Source organism: Ammodytes marinus (assembly GCF_949987685.1).
Source record: "Ammodytes marinus genome assembly, chromosome: 15".
NCBI lineage: Eukaryota > Metazoa > Chordata > Actinopteri > Uranoscopiformes > Ammodytidae > Ammodytes > Ammodytes marinus.
Window position 1 is genome coordinate 3,912,870 of NC_137219.1, and position 17,500 is coordinate 3,930,369.

The window sequence follows — 17,500 nt, forward strand, 5'->3', positions numbered from 1 at the left end:
TCCATTCATTCACACACAGATGCGGACAAATGCAGAAACTCTATTAAAAAAACTAGCCCAAGGACGCTTGAGCCTGTGTCCAATAAATACGACCTCCAAACACACACACACACACACACACACACACACACACGTTAATACCCCCATGGCCAGTCAACAACCCTTCAACATTTAATGACCAAAAATAATACAATACACTCTCTCTCCATTCTGGGATTACATAACACTTGTGGCGGCCTCAATACAATATAGTCTCAAATTGATCAGATACGGACGCCAAGAAGAAGTAGGGCAACAACCTTGTGTCAAAATTGAACCCTTCCTTCCATTCTAGAATCCTTATAACCCTTGAAATTCTGCTGGATTACTTCAAGCCACACGCGGTATATTGAGACGTATAGTACAGAGGAGAGGAGAGGTGATCATTTGGGACGAGGTAATCGTATTTGAGTTCCTCCTCAAGGCTACAGTCGCTACAGTCTGACAGCAATTAGCACCACAGCTCCTCTCTCTCTCTTTCTCCATCTCTCTCTCTCTCCCCCCGCCTCTCTCTCTCTCTATATCTCTATCTCACTCTCTCTCTCTCCTTCTCTTCCTCTGTCTCTCTCACCCCCCTCTCTCTCTCTCCCTCTCTCCCTCTCTTCCTCTGTCTCTCTCACCCCCTCTCCCTCACTCTCCCCCCTCTCTCTTCCCCCCCTCTCTCTCTCCCTCTCTTCCTCTGTCTCTCTCTCCCTCTCTCCCTCTCTTCCTCTGTCTCCCCCTCTCTCTCTCTTCCATCCCCTCTCTCTCTCTCATAAACCCCGCCGTGTGCTTTTTGATTTGGGAAGCGTTTGATGAACAAAATCCACTGCACACACAAGACATGACACGTGCCACAGCTGAATCATAGAGGTTCATACTGAGCTGTGGAGAATTATTTTTTTCCTACTACACTGTACTGTGCCTGCGGGGATTTGAAGATAGCAAGGTGTTTGGTAGGCAATAAAAAAAAACTCTCTGTACGCACACTCAAACATGTTGACTTGTGGCTGAGATTATTGATATTATTATGATATCTGGGGAGCTTTTTGTAAGGCTTGTTGAAAGGTGAGAAGGTGTTTTTTATAGCTTTTTCTCATTGCTGGTCGCAGGAGTTAAAGGTGGAGTCAGCAATTCTGGAGAACGCTTGTTGTTAAAATTGTTTTTTTTAATCAGTTAATATCTCCACATGATCTGCTACCTGTATGTGCTGTGTGTGTATGTGAACGAAAATCCTATGTTAATACTCTGTAAACTGGCATGTTGCTAGCTAGGGTGGACCCCCTTTTCTTTACATACCAAGTACAGAGCACAGGCTATGTATTTACACCAGATTTTTTTCCAGCGCACACACACAGTACAGACAGGTAGCGAATCCTGAGGAGATATTCACTGATTTTGACAATCACTGATTTTGACAACAAGCGTTCTCCAGAATCGCTGACTGCACCTTTAATCAACAATTGCTTCTTTTTCACCCAGAGCCCGCAGCCTTAGTACATTACACACAGAGGCAGAGAGGAGGAAATCCCACAGTAACCTAATAACGTCCTCCCCACAGTAAACCACGATAACTGTGTTATGCAACTGTTTTATGAGAGTCAGCAGGGGCCCTGACAGCCTGCCAGTTAGGGGACTCTGAAGTCTGCTGAAAACCTCATTCTCTCTGTATGTCCCCGTATTGTTTTCTTACATAAAAAGGTTTTTTTTTGCCCCATTTTTTCTCACTAGGAACACACACACACACACACACACACACACACACACACACACACACACACACACACACACACACACACACACACACACACGCTCCATTCCTTTGTACTTTATCTTAGCCCTCTCTCCTGAGCTCCACAGACGAGTGTATTAACGTCTTATCAGCGCAGAAGTTCCAATCCCGGTTCTTATGTGAGAGCGTTTAGAGACTTGCCACTTGACATTTACATCACTGTTAGAAGGAAGGGTCTTAGGTTTCTCTATTCTTTACTGCCAGAGTGGTTGTTACTTGTGATCTTTATGAAGAACTTGTACCAGCTGTAGAACAAGCTCTGTTGCTTTTAAATGCAAATGTGGGACATTGAAGGAATACTTCACCTATACGGAAGCAGCGTTCTATCATTATAAAATCGCTACTATAATATAATGAATGACGTTTTTCTTCCCTCAGTCTTTTCCTCAGTCTTCCCTTGGCCCAGCTGTCGTGTTATTCATAACCCTTCATTTTTACTGAAGTGATACCACATTAGTAAAATGTAGGGTTAGACAGTGAGACCATAAAACACTCTTTCTGCCTTTTCTCAGGCTAGGATGAACCGATTGAATTTTTTTTTTGCACATTTATACTACATAGGATATCAGAGTTCAATTCACCTTCATATTCCCACCGGTGAAGTCGGTCTTTAAAAAGGTCACTATCATGCAGTATTTCAATTTATATTCTGATTCAACCAACGTAAATGCTTCTCACACACACACACACACACACACACACACACACACACACACACACACTAAGAAATCAAGGTACAGGAATGGTCCTCAAAGGGTACAAATGCTTTGTCCCCCCAGTGGTACCTTAGCAGGGTACAACACTGTACCTTAAACATTGGTACATATGTGTACCTTCTTGAACATTTCTGTACCCCTAGTGACAAGAATGTACCCACTGGAAAGGTACAGTGAAAATGTGAATTCTGCCAGTTTTCTGCATTTCATATGAAGTAAAGCAGCAATCTTTAGATTATAATAGACTAACTTCTTTAAGCTGATTATTATTTTTTTTAACCTTTATTTATACAGGTAAATCCCATTGAGACCGGAGACTCTTTTTCAAGGGAGACCTGTTCCCATTTACACGTTACCATTCACACACATTCATACACCAGATGTAATGGTCCAAACAAAGACATTGAGGCGATTACTGCTTTACTTCATATGAAATGCAGAAAACTTGATTTGTTAGTGTGTAGGGCCCCTGTGGCTCCATGACACACCCAGCCAAATTAGGCAGAACAGATTAAAGGCCTACTTCACCGGAGGAAATATGAAGGTGTATTGAACTCTGAGAACCTCTGTAGTATAAATGTGCAAACACTTTAGAAATCGGTTCATCCTAGCCTGAGAAAAGGCAGAAAGAGTGTTTTATGGTCTCACTGTCTAATCCTACATTTTACTGATGTGACATCACTTCAGTAAAAATGTAGGGTTAGGATTAACAGGACAGCTGGGCCAAGAGAAGACTGAGGAAAGACTGTGGGAAGAAAAACCTCATCCATTATATTATAATAGGGATTTTATAATGATAGAACGCCGGTTCCTTATAGGTGAAGTTCAGTTAGTTTGTATGCCTTCTCGCTAGTTATAGCCAAAATGGAGGCATCATGCTTTGGGTTATCCGTCTATCAGGGCAGTTCTTGTGAATACGATATCTCATGGGATTTTCTTCAAACTTTGCAAAATATCATAAAAAATGCATTGAGGGATTTTTTTTTTCAAATTTCACCACAATCTAACACTTGGACTCGAGGGTGAAATGTTTCGATTCTGGAGGACAAATGCTACTGCAACCTTATTTATTGTGAGGTCGCAGTGACCTTGTACCACATTGTATGTCAGGATTGTACCAAAATGGCAGGCCAGAACCCAATAGCACGACAACAAACAGTTCAGGTATTGCAACAAAGTTTAATAAGGAATCAAACCAGGTGGTAGCGAGGCAACAAGTCCAAGAGGGGCAGGCAAAGGGATAATCCAAAATCCAAAAAGGCTGGGTCAAAACACGAATAGGCGGGCAGGTAAACAGGCAGGAATTCAGAATGGCTGGAGAGCAATGTAACACAAAGACAATCTGGCAGGGAACTGAGGGAATGAACCGGTATATATACTGTGGGGCTAATAGCTGATGGGGAGCAGGTGAGTGTGGTTAGACCAGGTGGAAGTAATCAGCAGGGAGTGCAGAGCAGGGGGGAGTGGCCGGGTCTGAAATGACAAGAGAGTTAATATGGGAACAGACAAGTGACAAAAAACTAAATTGTGGCTGAAGTAGTGACATTGTAGCTTCGGAGCTCTACCTTCTTTAAAGCATTGCCTACCACCACTGGACTTTTACCGTTTTGCGATTGTATGTCTTGTGGAAGCATACTGGTCCGGAAAAAATTAAGAGACCACTTCAAATGTTTAGTGTCTCTTGTTTTACTCTTTATAGGCATAATGTTTGAGTAAAATAAACATTTCGATTTTATAATATAAACTACTGACAACATTTCTACCAAATTCACAATAAAAATATTGTCATTTAGAGCATTTTCAATAAGTAATGTAGAGGTAAAGATTTATATCTGCCTGTATGTCTGCCAAGCGGTTCTAGCTAAGAATGTTATTTGAAAATGCAATGTAGAATCCCCTTATTGTAATGGCCTTATTCTCTAGCACTGTGTGGATCTTAATTGTATCTCTTTGTTCTTCCTCAGATGCTGACGACTCTGGTTGTGTGCTACTGAACACATCACGAAAGGTAAGATTAAATATTCATTCAATTAAATGTAATACAAGATTACTTTATCCTCCCGTGAGGAACTTTTAAATGTTTATGAAACAGTCTAATTTTCCCTCTGATGATCATAAATTAATTATAATAGCAAACAAGACCATCAGTGCAAAGAACGCTATTTTTATATTGTTTTTCTTAATGCCTTTGTCATGGGTATACGCTCACCCAGGAACAACAGCTAGCGTATAGTAAAAACACTACTGCTTTTGTCCAAAGGGGGCGCAATAATTAACACAAACTAAATGTTCCTCAGAGCACCTTTAATCTTTCTATGAGGAACTTTTGAATACTTCTGAAACAGTCTCATTTTTCCTCTGATGATCATAAATGACATGTAACAGCAAATGAGACCATCTGTGGAAAGAATGCTATTTTTATATAGTTTTTTCTTAATGCCTTTGCTCGGGTCTGAATCCCCGCCAACTCAGACAAAACGAATCAAGGCAGAGAGACAGGAAAAGCCTGTGTTAATGAACGATATAAATCAAGGTTTATTTTGCTTCACCATGGTCATATCACCATTATTAATCTGACATGGTTGCATATAAATACATTACCTTATCGCAATGCATCCTGCTAACAAAGGGTATGTAAAACAAAGGGGCCACCGTAGCTGGCAACCGTTTACGGAGCCTAGGCTGTGTATTATTTAACAATAGCCTTTTTTCAGTGCACACACAGTACGGACAGGTAGCAGAAGATATGAGGAGATATTCACTGATTTTGACCAAAAAAATGTTCGACAAAAAGCGTTCTCCAGAATCACTGACTCCACCTTTAAATTAAATGTAGAGCAGCTCCCAAAGGACACCAGTTTAAACCCACTGCTGTCGAGGGTTCGATTCCCTCGGTACACACACACACACGCCTGTAACAGATTTAATTTGTTGTGCCTTGCTCCTGCCAACAGCTTGCCGGGGTCTTTGCACTAATCTCACTCGTTCTGTATTACAGGCCTGTTTGTTTGCTCTGCCCTTCTGTTTTTTATCAATCTTACATGGACACATCCTCATTTCTTCCACAGCCAAGAACTTAGTTTGTGGATCTGTTTATTTGCACTCGGTTTCTATAATTAGAATTCTTTTGATTTTGGATATGCCTTCGTTTCTGCTACAGCTGCTATTGTTTTCTCTTTATAGACACTTCTTGGAAATCTAACGAGGTTTTTTCGAAGTAGAAGTTTATAAAAAGCAAATTTTTTGCTCTCAGTGTGGATGACTAAAATAAACCTGAAACAATCCCGAAGGAATTCATTTTATTCTTAACCTTTTAATCATGTCATTTCTGACATATTGCAGACAAAAGCGAATCCGATTCATCTATATGTAATGTAAGGCAAGTTTATTTATAGGCTATAGCACAATTCAGACACAAGGCCATACAATACATCAAGATTAGACATTAGAAATTGCTTTTAAGAGATGACATAAACAAAGATAAAATACAGGCAGAAAAATTGCCAAAGCGAATAAAACATTTATTAAAAAAAATGTAATGGAATGTAACTTTATTTGAACAGGGACAATGTACAACAGAAACATTAACCTTATTTAAGGCAAGGAGAGATCTCATGTGCCAGGTTCGACCAAATTGCTATTTTCCACCTAGTATTCCCTAGGCAGGAAAGAATAATAATAAAAAGTGTTCAAAAATAGACAAGATACAATGATATAAATACAAAAGGATAAAATATTTAAAAAGATTACGAAAAGCACTACATTGCATATTTTATTTAAAATATTCCCGCATCCCACTATAGAGGACTGTAAATAAATAATATAAGTAGGTATATAAGACTCTAGACATGGACTTTCTATCCGGTGTTTTAATTCTAAAAAAGAACAGCACGACACACACACACACACACACACACACACACACACACACACACACACACGCGCACACACACACACACACACAGTAGAGAATCCAGTCTGCCTCAGAATTTCTGTCAATCAAAAAAATCAATGAAATGGCGGACTGGTGTGTGTGTGTCTGGGCTCTTAATCGAGCTGTGTGTGTGTCTCTCTCTCTCTCTGTGTGTGTGTGCGTGTGTGTGTGCCTGTTTGTGTGTGTGTGTGTCTGCCTGTGTGTGTATTTGTCTCTAAGGTGAATCTCAGACACCATGAGGGGGAAAGGTATTGAAGGAGACTTATAGGTCAAAGCTTTCTGGCATTTTTAACGCTTATGGTGTGCGTCCAAATCTGTGTGTGGTGTTTCTTAAAGGTCTAGTGATACAACCAAACAGCTATATACAATTGGTATTATTCCTTTACTGTTGTTCCTGTGTGAGCGTACCCATGACAAAGGCATTAAGAAAAATTCTGTGCACGGATGGTCTTGTTTGCCTATGATCATCAGAGGAAAAATGTAACTGTTAAAAAAATATTTAAAAATTCCACAAGATGAATTTTGACAATTTGTTCTCTAAAATTACACCAATTGTTATCATCAGCACAGTAAAAAAAAATATATATTTTTTATAAAAGTATTTGCACTGATGGTATCATTTGCTCTAACATGCTCACCAGAGGAAAACTGAGACTGTTTAAAAAATATATAAACCTTTAAAATCTTAATCTTGATTCTTTTTCCCAAAGTATCATCAGAGGAAAAATTAGACTGTTTCAGAAATATTCAAATGTTACTCGTAGCACCTTTAAAATCCAAACCTTGATTCCTTTGTCCCCCCAGTATGTGAAGCTGATGAACTTTGAGGAGGAGATCCGGGCCCACAGAGACCTGGATGGGTTCCTGGCGCGGGCCAGTATCCTGCTGGATGAGACCGCCGCCTCGCTGGACGACGTGCTGAAGCGCATGCTGCATCACGTGGGACAGGACAGCACCATCTCTGAGCCCGCATGCAACTTTGAGGAGGTCATGAGCATGCTGTTCACTGACGCAGGAGCCCAGGAGGTCAACGGTAAGATTAAAAAATACTCTAGAAGTGTTTTTATAATCATTAACAGTTTATTTTCCAAAGGCCATACGTACACTCTTTCTATCAACACACATCAATCTTTTGTTTTAATTTTTAATTTTTTATACAAATGCACAATTTTCTTGCACTATTTTTTATGATTGATGATGTCTATGTGCAGGAGGTCAACGGTAAGAATAAAAAGTACTCTTTAAGTGTTATTATTATTATTATTTATAATCAGGTAACTGTTTTTTTTCTCAATGGCCATGCACTCTCTCAACTCTCTCAACTCTCTCACCCACACATAGACATACATGACTCTGCAACCTATTTTTAGATACCCATTTATATCTATTTTTATTTTTAATAATTTTTTTTACGTCATTTATTTCATTTTAATATATATATATATACTTTTTTATACAAATGAAAATTTTCCCCTGCCCTGGTTTTTATGATTGGTGATGTGTACCGTATGTGTTAAGTGTGATGTAAAAAGAATTTCTGGGGGTGTGGCTCTTGAATTTTAGTTGTCTACAATGACTTTTTATTTTTGTCTTACCATCAATCAAATACAGACACACCATGAGTTCAGAAGATTGCCAAGAGCTCAAATAATATAACTTTTACTGAAACTGTTCCGCTAGCACTCATATACATATGAATCTTCCTCTTCGTACCCAAAAATCTTAAGTTTTGTACTTAAATGTATGTAAGATAAGCTTAACACGTTATGCAAACCTCACTCTTTTCTAACCATACATTCATTTCTGAAACTATCTAAAATCTCCCCCCAGTTTCTGTCCCCGTTTGTCGGCTTACAGATCGCTGTCACGTTAGTTCAGCGAAGGTCCCGAAGGCTGAGAAGCAAAAGTAGCAAAAGTAGCAAAGCCGTTCGGTTTAGGCGAATCTCCTCAGCCCATCAGAGCAGGAGAAATCTGCCCTCTTACATAACACCGTCTGTAGCATAACAGGGTTGAGGCTTCGCTGAACACAACTTTCACTAAATATAATGTAATTACTCCACAAGTCAGACTTTGCTACTGTTTTGGTTATTGTTGGAAATAATTGGAGAAATAGTAAAAAACTATTTCAGTAGCCTACGTATATTTTGCCTGAATTCAGATTCATGGGGAGACACTGCAGCTGCAGGGTAATTATGTTTTAACCTTATATGGCCATTAAAGATATTGGAGAAATATGCTGACGCAGAAGGCAAGGCAAGTTTATTTCTATAGCACAATTCAAACACAAGGCCACTCAAAGTGCTTTACAGGGGCAAGATTAAAATACATAAAACACATTAGAAGACATTTAAAAGCGAATGAAAAGAAGTAAAACATTTAAATAAAATAAAAAGTACAGGTTAAAATGGAAACAGAAAAGTCTTCAGACTCGATTTAAAAGAACTGAGGGTTGCAGCAGACCTCAAGTTTTCTGGGAGTTTGTTCCAGATATTTGGTGCATAAAAACTAAAAGCTGCTTCTCCTCGTTTAGTCCTAACTCTTGGGACTGTAAGTAAACCTGTCCCAGACGACCTAAGGGCTCTGGACGGCTGAGAAGATAAGGCTCAGTCAAATAAACGCCTAAATGTACATTGTGGATCTATTATTTACACAACTATGAAAGAAGACTCAAAATTTAGCAAAACCGCTGCTTGAAAAGAACTATATTTTTGCATTCAGTGTCTCTCCGTTAACCCACTGTGCAGACCCAGGGACAGTATGAAAGGGGTCTTCCTCCCACTATAGGAGCATGTGGAGGTAATGGCAGTGTAGAGGGGCTGCCTGTCATCTCTAGTGCTGTGCTGTCTGGCCCGGCTGGCTGGTGTCCGCAGCAGTTGACTGGTTTAGGTGTGTGTTTGTGTGTGTGTGAGTGTGTGTGTGTGTGTGCGGTGCATGCGTGTGTGCGTGTGTGTTAGCGCCTGTCTGTCTGTCTGTCTGTCTGTCTGTCTGTCTGTCTGTCTGTCTGTCTGTCTGTCTGTCTGTCTGTCTGTCTGTCTGTCTCTGCCTGTCTGTGTGTGTGTGTGTGCATGCCTGCGTCCTTGTGTGTGTGTGTGTGTGTGTGTGTGTGTGTGTGTGTGTGTGTGTGTGTGTGTGTGTGTGTGACGCTCAGCCCCGCTACAGCCGCCTCTCTCTGGCAGAACCGCGAGGTGATAATTGACTTCTGTCATCGATCACTGACTGAGCTTTTCAAATGGCGGCGTCGCTACTCCTCTGTTTCATAGAATAGCCCCACAGAGAAGCAAAGAAATACACTTTTTTGTCTTTATCTTTCTTTTGTGGTCGCTATCCTAACGGAAAGGGCCTCCCGTGCACGTCTGCTCTGTCTGGAAGTGTTTTCAAAATCAATTTCCGCATTCAGAAAGCAACACGGAAGCATAAAAGAAAGTATTTTTAGATCAGGGACACTAAAATAATCTTCAGACACAGTTTGATAGCTGTAGCTGGCAGCAAACTGTCAATATATTGACATTGACAGAGATGTCTTAAATATTAGCATACACATATCTGATTTTAAAAAGCAAGTTAGTTGTGAATTGGACGTCCTTATTAGGGGTGTGTCTGTGTGTGTGTGTGTGTGTGTGTGTGTGTGTGTGTGTGTGTGTGTGATGCAACCAAAAGTACTGTTTTAAGTTAGTTATCTCCAGAGTTACCTCTCTAGGGAAAGGCTTAAGTTGCTGCAGAGCGAGTGATATAATAGCATGAGAATTGGGTGATAGTTAATTGCCCAAAATGATGATGTAACATTTCAACTATGAAACGAATAAAAAAGACAAAGACAAAGACAATTTTGGAAAATGCAAATTTGCAGTACTATTACTGTAGCTATTACTGTAGTCTACAGATGGATGCAATATAAATATACTATCTATGATAAAGACATGTTTGCAGAATGAGGTAAAAAGACACTAATGATATGAAGAAATTAGTTTAGACATTCAAATTTGAAATGACAACGCTGATACCAGACCCATGTTAAATCGTAGATCAAATTGAGCTGCGGTCTACGGATAGCCAGGCTAGCTTTTAAACAGGAATACACTATGCACCACTTTATAAGACGGATTTCTTATATAAGAATACGAATCCATCATGTCACATGTAAGATCCCTATATTAAAAAACTGAGAACATTCACACACATCAAACACTTGTGTCACTGCTTTGGTTAGAGGGAAAATATATATTTCCGGGGGATGAATAATGGGGGAATAAAGTCAAACACACACACACACGCACACACACACACACACACACACACACACACACACACACACACACACACACACACATACACACATACACACACACACTGTGGAAGTAAGTATGTTATCAACGAGGAACTATCTATTCAGGTATTCATTTCTGCCATATACTGTATCTACCACGTTCACATGACGACCGGCTCATTTGGAGCGTAATACTGAGAGATAAAGAGAACAGGGACAGATTATAAACGCCGCTGAAAACGAGTGAGAATTACAGAGAATGAAAAAGAGATGAAACAGATGAAAGAACCGCGGAGATAATTAGTCCTGCTGCTTCAACTTTGTACAGAAGAGTTGGAATTTAGAGGCCAACTTGTACAGATTTTGGGGGGTTTTATTGTCTTGGGACTTGGCGATGAAGCACACACACACACACACACACACACACACACACACACACACACACACACACACACACACACACACACACACACACACACACACACAAACACACACACACACACATTGTGCCGAGGAACAATGAACAATTGCTGATGATGCAATTTACTGATAATAATTTCATGTTAGCCACTACTAGGAACACTAACACCATACTGTGCACGCTGAAAAGAAATATCCAGTGTTAATACACAGCCTAGGCTCTTTAAACGGTTATGTTAACAAAGGAGCCCACTGCTAGCAACATGCCAGTTTACAGAGCCTAAGCATTGTATTACCACGTTTTTTTCAACTCATACACAGAACCTACAGGAGACAAGCACCTCCAGCTTTAAACCAATAAATGATCATAGCAGCCTAAAGATAATGGTGATGAGCATCTGCCACATAAAGACCTGTTGTCAATATATTGTTAGACCTGTAATAATGAATTATATCATTTATATATAATAGTTTTTTTTCCCGTATTTTCCCTGGCTATGATACTGTTAGCAGCTACAGAGCTTGTTGCGACAGCTCTGGAAAAAATTAAGAGACCACTCCAAATGTTCAGTGTCTCTTGTTTTACTATCTATAGGCATATGTTTGAGTACAATGAACATTTTTGGTTTTATAATATAAACTACTGACAGCATTTCTACCAAATTCCAATACATTTTGTGTCATTAAGAGCATTTTCAATAAGTTATCTAGAGATGAAGATTTAAGAAAAATCCAGACTGGTCTCTTTATTTTTTCCGGAGCTGTATGTGTGATGCTGATTTAGTGCCCTCCTCTTAGTGATGACTGCGCCATCATTTCTCCCTAAATTGCTGTCACCTTCCATCGATCTCGCCGGCTCTCAAACTCGCTGCAATTTGCATAATCCTGCTGCCGTTTTACTAGCCAGCTTGAATCAAACTAAAAACAGTCTCATATTATTCATGCATTTTAAAGTGCACGGACATATTGTGAAAAACTGACTTTTTCAGTGTTTGTGCACACACATATTTTGGGGTATTTGGTGTCCCTATCTGCCCACAATAGCTGACATAAAATAATCATATAATTGTTCTGGGCATTGTGACAAGTACAACACAATGAAGTGCAGTCCTTGTTCAGTGCAAAAACATCACATTGAGGTAGTACGTACCGGTATGCATAAATAAATTAAAACTAAATTAAAACGATATAAATAGTCAATTATAGTCAACTTATTAAAAACACATAAGACACACCCACACAAACATTCACATTCATAAATGTGCTTAAACAAATGTGATCCACACATAGGTCAGATTGTGTGAATTGATATGCTTTTCAAATGATGCAACACCAAAAATACATATTTGAACCCCAGAATTAGCCTAACACTTCCTGTTTAAAGCTGCAGAGGTGAGGGCAAGGTGTTCATATGTGTGTTCAACACTTTCAGTGTGTAATATCTGAATATTTTTATGGAAATAAAATGTTTTTTTTCAAGCAGTTATCCGCTAATTAAAACACACTTTTGATTATTATGTTCAATTTCTACCGAGTCTGTTCTGAAAGATGCCAATAAATTCTACACACTGCTCCTTTAAGAGAACATATAGCTGCAAAATCAAAAGTACACAATCACTCATAGGCTACTGTGAGTTTTGTGACCCTTAGGCTATTTCAGTAGGAGGTCTGTCTGTTCTGTAATTCTACCCCTGCGTTCCAAATCACATACTCTTTCTTTTTACTATACACTGCATACTAAAGTACAGAACATTTTTAGGGCCACAGGAGAGAAAAAAACAAATCAGATAAGGAAGTTTTTTTTATCATTATGTCGAGAAATGTCGAGAATAAAGACTAATACTCCAAAATGCTATCAGAGTTAGTCAGGCATTTATGTATTTTCAGCATACTACAATTGACGTGCATGTATTGGGACATCCTACATCTTTTTCTGGCGTACTAAATATTAGGGAAGTATGGGGATTGGAACGCAGGGTACATTTCTGCATTTCCAAAACAGCCTTTTTTGTCGAGATATATTATGCTTATTTTCTGACAGCCAAGTTCTGCAAATATTGTGGACATAATTGGCTCTGTCCAACAGGAGAGGTGCTGTGTGTTTGTTTTCTAAATCAATTGTGTATGCCTCTCTCTTCCCTGTTATAATACTGGATATACTTTCATGCTGGCGGCAGCTCGACTTTTTCACTGTGAAAATCTCTCTCTCTGTTAACATTCTACCGCGGAATGATCGGAATACCAAATGCAACCCATTAATTCCGAAGCTCTTTTTTTCCACATGAAAAATAATAATGGCCGTACAGTACATGTCATATTTTTGTTCATCTTGATCTCTTCATTGGTTGACTTCTTTGGTGGTGTTTTTTTTTATTCTATGCACTTGCTTGAAGACATACTAACTGCTGTGTGCTATCAGCGATGAAATCCAATTTTTCGGTAATAGCCCGTAGACGGTAATCAAGACGAGATATCTCCGCGCCCAAAACAGACGAGACATTGAAGGATTTTTCCTCTGGGAAAAATGATATTTAATATGCATGAGGTAAAGGAGGACAGGAAATGAAGCTTCCCTGTGTGTGTGTGTGTGTGTGTGTGTGTGTGTGTGTGTGTGTGTGTGTGTGTGTGTGTGTGTGTGTGTGTGTGTGTGTGTGTGCGTGTGCGTGTGTGGGCGTGTGTGTGTGTGTGTGTTCGCGCCAATGCCTATATTCTCTGCATATGTTTGTACAAATTCTTTGTGTGTGTGTGTGTTTGTGTGTGTGCCTTTGTGCGTGCGTGCTCGCGTGTGTATGTCTGTTCTTGTGTGTGTGTGCGCGCCAATGCCTATATTCTCTGCATATATCTGTCTAAATTCTTTAAAAAACTGCTCAGTAAAAGTGAGTGTAACTGACTATCTCTCTCAAATCTCTTTTTCTCTCCCCTCTTCCCTTCCTTCCTTCTCCACACGCAGACAAGTCTCAAACTTTCGTTTTCTTTGATGACGGTAAGGCTTCTCTGCTTTTCCGCTAATTGGACCAAAATGTCACTGGCATCAGAGGCTGCAATCAGTGGCTCCTGTTTTTTTATTTATTTATTGCTTCTATCCCCAATCACCATCAGTATGCCGTTTGTGTTTCCCCCTCTCTCTCTCTCTCTCTCTCCCTCTCTCTCACCCTCTCTCTCCCTCTCCCTCTCTCTCTCTCTCTCTGTCTCTGTCTCTGTCTCTCTCTCTTTCTCTCTCTCTCTCTCTCTCATTGCGCTACTCGGGACTGGGTCGATCCATTGAGTCATCAAATGATTACAGACAACCGGCAATCCCTCCACCTTGTCACATATATCGATGGCCCTTCAACCAGCCCTTAAATCAACGGCCCCTTTGTCCGCATTGTCCGATAACGTTAGCAGTTTTTATACAGGGGAAGAAAATAGCAGTTTTTTTGTGTGAATAAATTGGTTATTTTGATTGGAATAGAAGGTTGGAATTCCAATGACTTAAAGGTGCTCTGAGGAACTTTCAGTTTGTGTTCATTCTGAATTGCACCCCCTTTGGACGAAAGCGGTAGTGTTTTTTTACTACGCCAGCTGTCGTTCCTGGGTGAGTGTAGCCTATACCCATGACAAAGGCATTCAGAAATACTATATAAAAATAGCATTCTTTGCACTGATGGTCTCGTTTGCTTGATACATGTCATTTATGATCATCAGAGGAAAAATGAGACTGTTTCAGAAATATTTAAAAGTTCCTCGTAGCACCTTTAAATCAACATTGTTTGCATATACTAGAGTTGTGTCCTTGGTGGAAATTGATTTTTATTGTCAAGCAATTCAATCGAGTTATATAATTGTAATTTATCTTGACGTATATTATGCCGCACTTGACTTTGAAACTGTACCAATGTAGGGCTTTGGGTTTATTTACCATTAATGTAATTTGTTCTTATGCAAGCGGGAAGCGGAGCAGAGCGCAGGATTAGAATTGACAACCTCTCTAGATAACAAGGTTTCCTAACATTGACCCAGTCCTATAGCGGCAACCTCTTCATCGCCATAGTGACATCGTGTCATTCTATGTTCCGTGCATTTTGATTGGTTGTCATTATATGTTCCGTGCAATGTGATTGGTTGTGAGGGATTCCTAATACACAGTGAGTGTTCCATCCGCCAAACTGCTGCTGTATGGAGCCTGTCCGTCCGTGTTTTAATCACCTCCTTTTAAAGTGCCCTCTACAACCCCGCACTTTGAAGGAATCCAATCATTTTTCCCACCCTTTTGTTGTGTGTGTGTGTGTGTGTGTGTGTGTGTGTGTGTGTGTGTGTGTGTGTGTGTGTGTGTGTGTGTGTGTGTGTGTGTGTGTGTGTGTGTGTGTGTGTGTGTGTGTGTGTGTGTGTGTGTGTGTGTGTGTGTGTGTGTGTGTGTGTGTGTGTGTGTGTGTGAGAGAGAAAGGTCTACAAATGGTTGGGACCACAGTTAATCTTGAAGGCAGCATAAGATCAGGATGGGTGTTATTGAGGTCACCGCTGAGTGATAATATAAAGAGTGTCCTTGAACCAAAAGGAATCGCGACCCTTTTTCAAACACTTTTAAAAGAAACTTTAAAGGTGAAACATTGCTGCAATAAACATGTTATTTTTCAAGCACTTTTTTGGCTATTTTGCTTATATAACATGTCTTCTTTCGATATGATAATCTTAATTTTTAAAGCACTTACATCAACTTAACTTTCCGTAATCATTCTTAGCACTATTCTGAAGGTTATTACTCAAGGATTTGTTCATATGTTGTTAATTGTCTGATTTGTGAGACATTTTATTCTTAAAATCTTGTACATAGTATTTTATAATTTATAAAATGAAAAAAATAAGCTGTATCCAAAATCTTTTCTCTAAAAATGTTGGACTCGAATGTGTTGTGAAAATTAAGTAAAGATTGTACCTCTGGCTTTATCCTGCATCTAGATTTTTAGTTATTAAAGGGGTGCAAATATACACCATTATTAGTTAGATATTGACACATTTGCATATTTATTTAAACATTTCCGAAGAAAAAATTATACGAAAAAATATTTGTTTTAAAGGTGCAGTGTGTAATATGACATCATCAAGAAAGTTCTACAAAGTTCTAGAATGCAACACTCCCTGGGTAACCCCAACCCTTTCGAATAATAACAGAAGCTACAGTGGCCTTCAAGGACAAGAACAATTCTAAATTTTAAACAATGCACCTGATGACATTCCAACTATGACACTTTCAAGATGGCGGCACTAGGCCTTGGGCCAAAATATGCAGAAATATGGACATATATGAGACCCTTTCTAAGGGGAAAAAAAATAATTAAAAAAAAAATGTTCAGCTATTATGCACTAAATTAAATGTACTTATGGATATTATAATTACTTTCTACAAAATCTGCCAGGAAATAAAACCCAAAATTCTACACACTGCAGGTTTAATGGAAGTGATCAACTGGCAAAGAATCATTCCAATATCTATAAGTTAGAAATGTTACCTCATTCACATGCAGTGTCTCACCTTGACTCTGATTGGTTATTTTGTATATATGGTGCGGCTGTGGCGAAGCGGGTAGGGCGGTCGGTCACTGGAGTGCAGGGTCGTTGGTTCGATCCCCCGCCTCCCCGCCACATGTCGAAGTGTCCTTGGGCAAGGCATTGAACCCCGAATTGCTCCCGATAGTTAGCTTGCACCCTGCATGGCAGCTGCTGCTATCGGTGTATGAATGAATGTGTGTGTGATTGGGTGAATGTGTACAAAACAATGTAAAGCGCTTTGGGTCTGTGAAAAACCAGGGAAAAGCGCTGTATAAGTGCAGTCCATTTACCATATACACCACTCTGTTGATTTTCTGCTGCTGAGATCTAAAGTATAAATTTCATATTTTTTTCACTGTGTTTGCATATTCATCGATTCGTTTCAGTCTCATTTGTGACGGACGGCATTATCCGCGTGTTGGTTTTTCAGACGTTTTTAAAATCTGTGTTTCACCCTCCAACCAAAAAGCGTGTGGAAAATCCAGTTACAGAGTTGCAGTAAAGAATCCACAAAGATCAAAGGGGTTCAATCCAGCCATCCGGTCCTGCCTTCCTCATATGTTTTCATCATGCATCTTCCCATTGAAGTTCGTCACATTGATATGCTGCTTCTGTGAACATCTGTGAAGTTTTTTCTTGCTGTGTGTGTGTGTGTGTGTGTGTGTGTGTGTGTGTGTGTGTGTGTGTGTGTGTGTGTGTGCGTCCATGCGTGCTTGTGCGTGCGCGTGTGTGTGTGTGTGCGTGCGTCCGTCTGTGTGCGTGCGTGTGTGTGTGAGAACCGCAGAGTTTGCATGTACCAAAAGCTGACGAAACCGCACAGAAATCTTCAC

General features: G+C 39.8%; 1 protein-coding gene across 1 annotated transcript in view; it reads left to right on the forward strand.

Annotated features, from left to right (window-relative positions):
• The window catches only part of slc4a11 (solute carrier family 4 member 11), a 107,740-nt gene that overhangs the window by 41,639 nt on the left and 48,601 nt on the right, over positions 1–17,500 (forward strand). The window contains exons 4-5 of the mRNA XM_080042327.1: positions 4,491–4,534; positions 7,265–7,493. Of these exons, the coding sequence (XP_079898453.1) occupies positions 4,491–4,534; positions 7,265–7,493 (273 nt within the window). The remainder of the gene's footprint in view (positions 1–4,490; positions 4,535–7,264; positions 7,494–17,500) is intronic.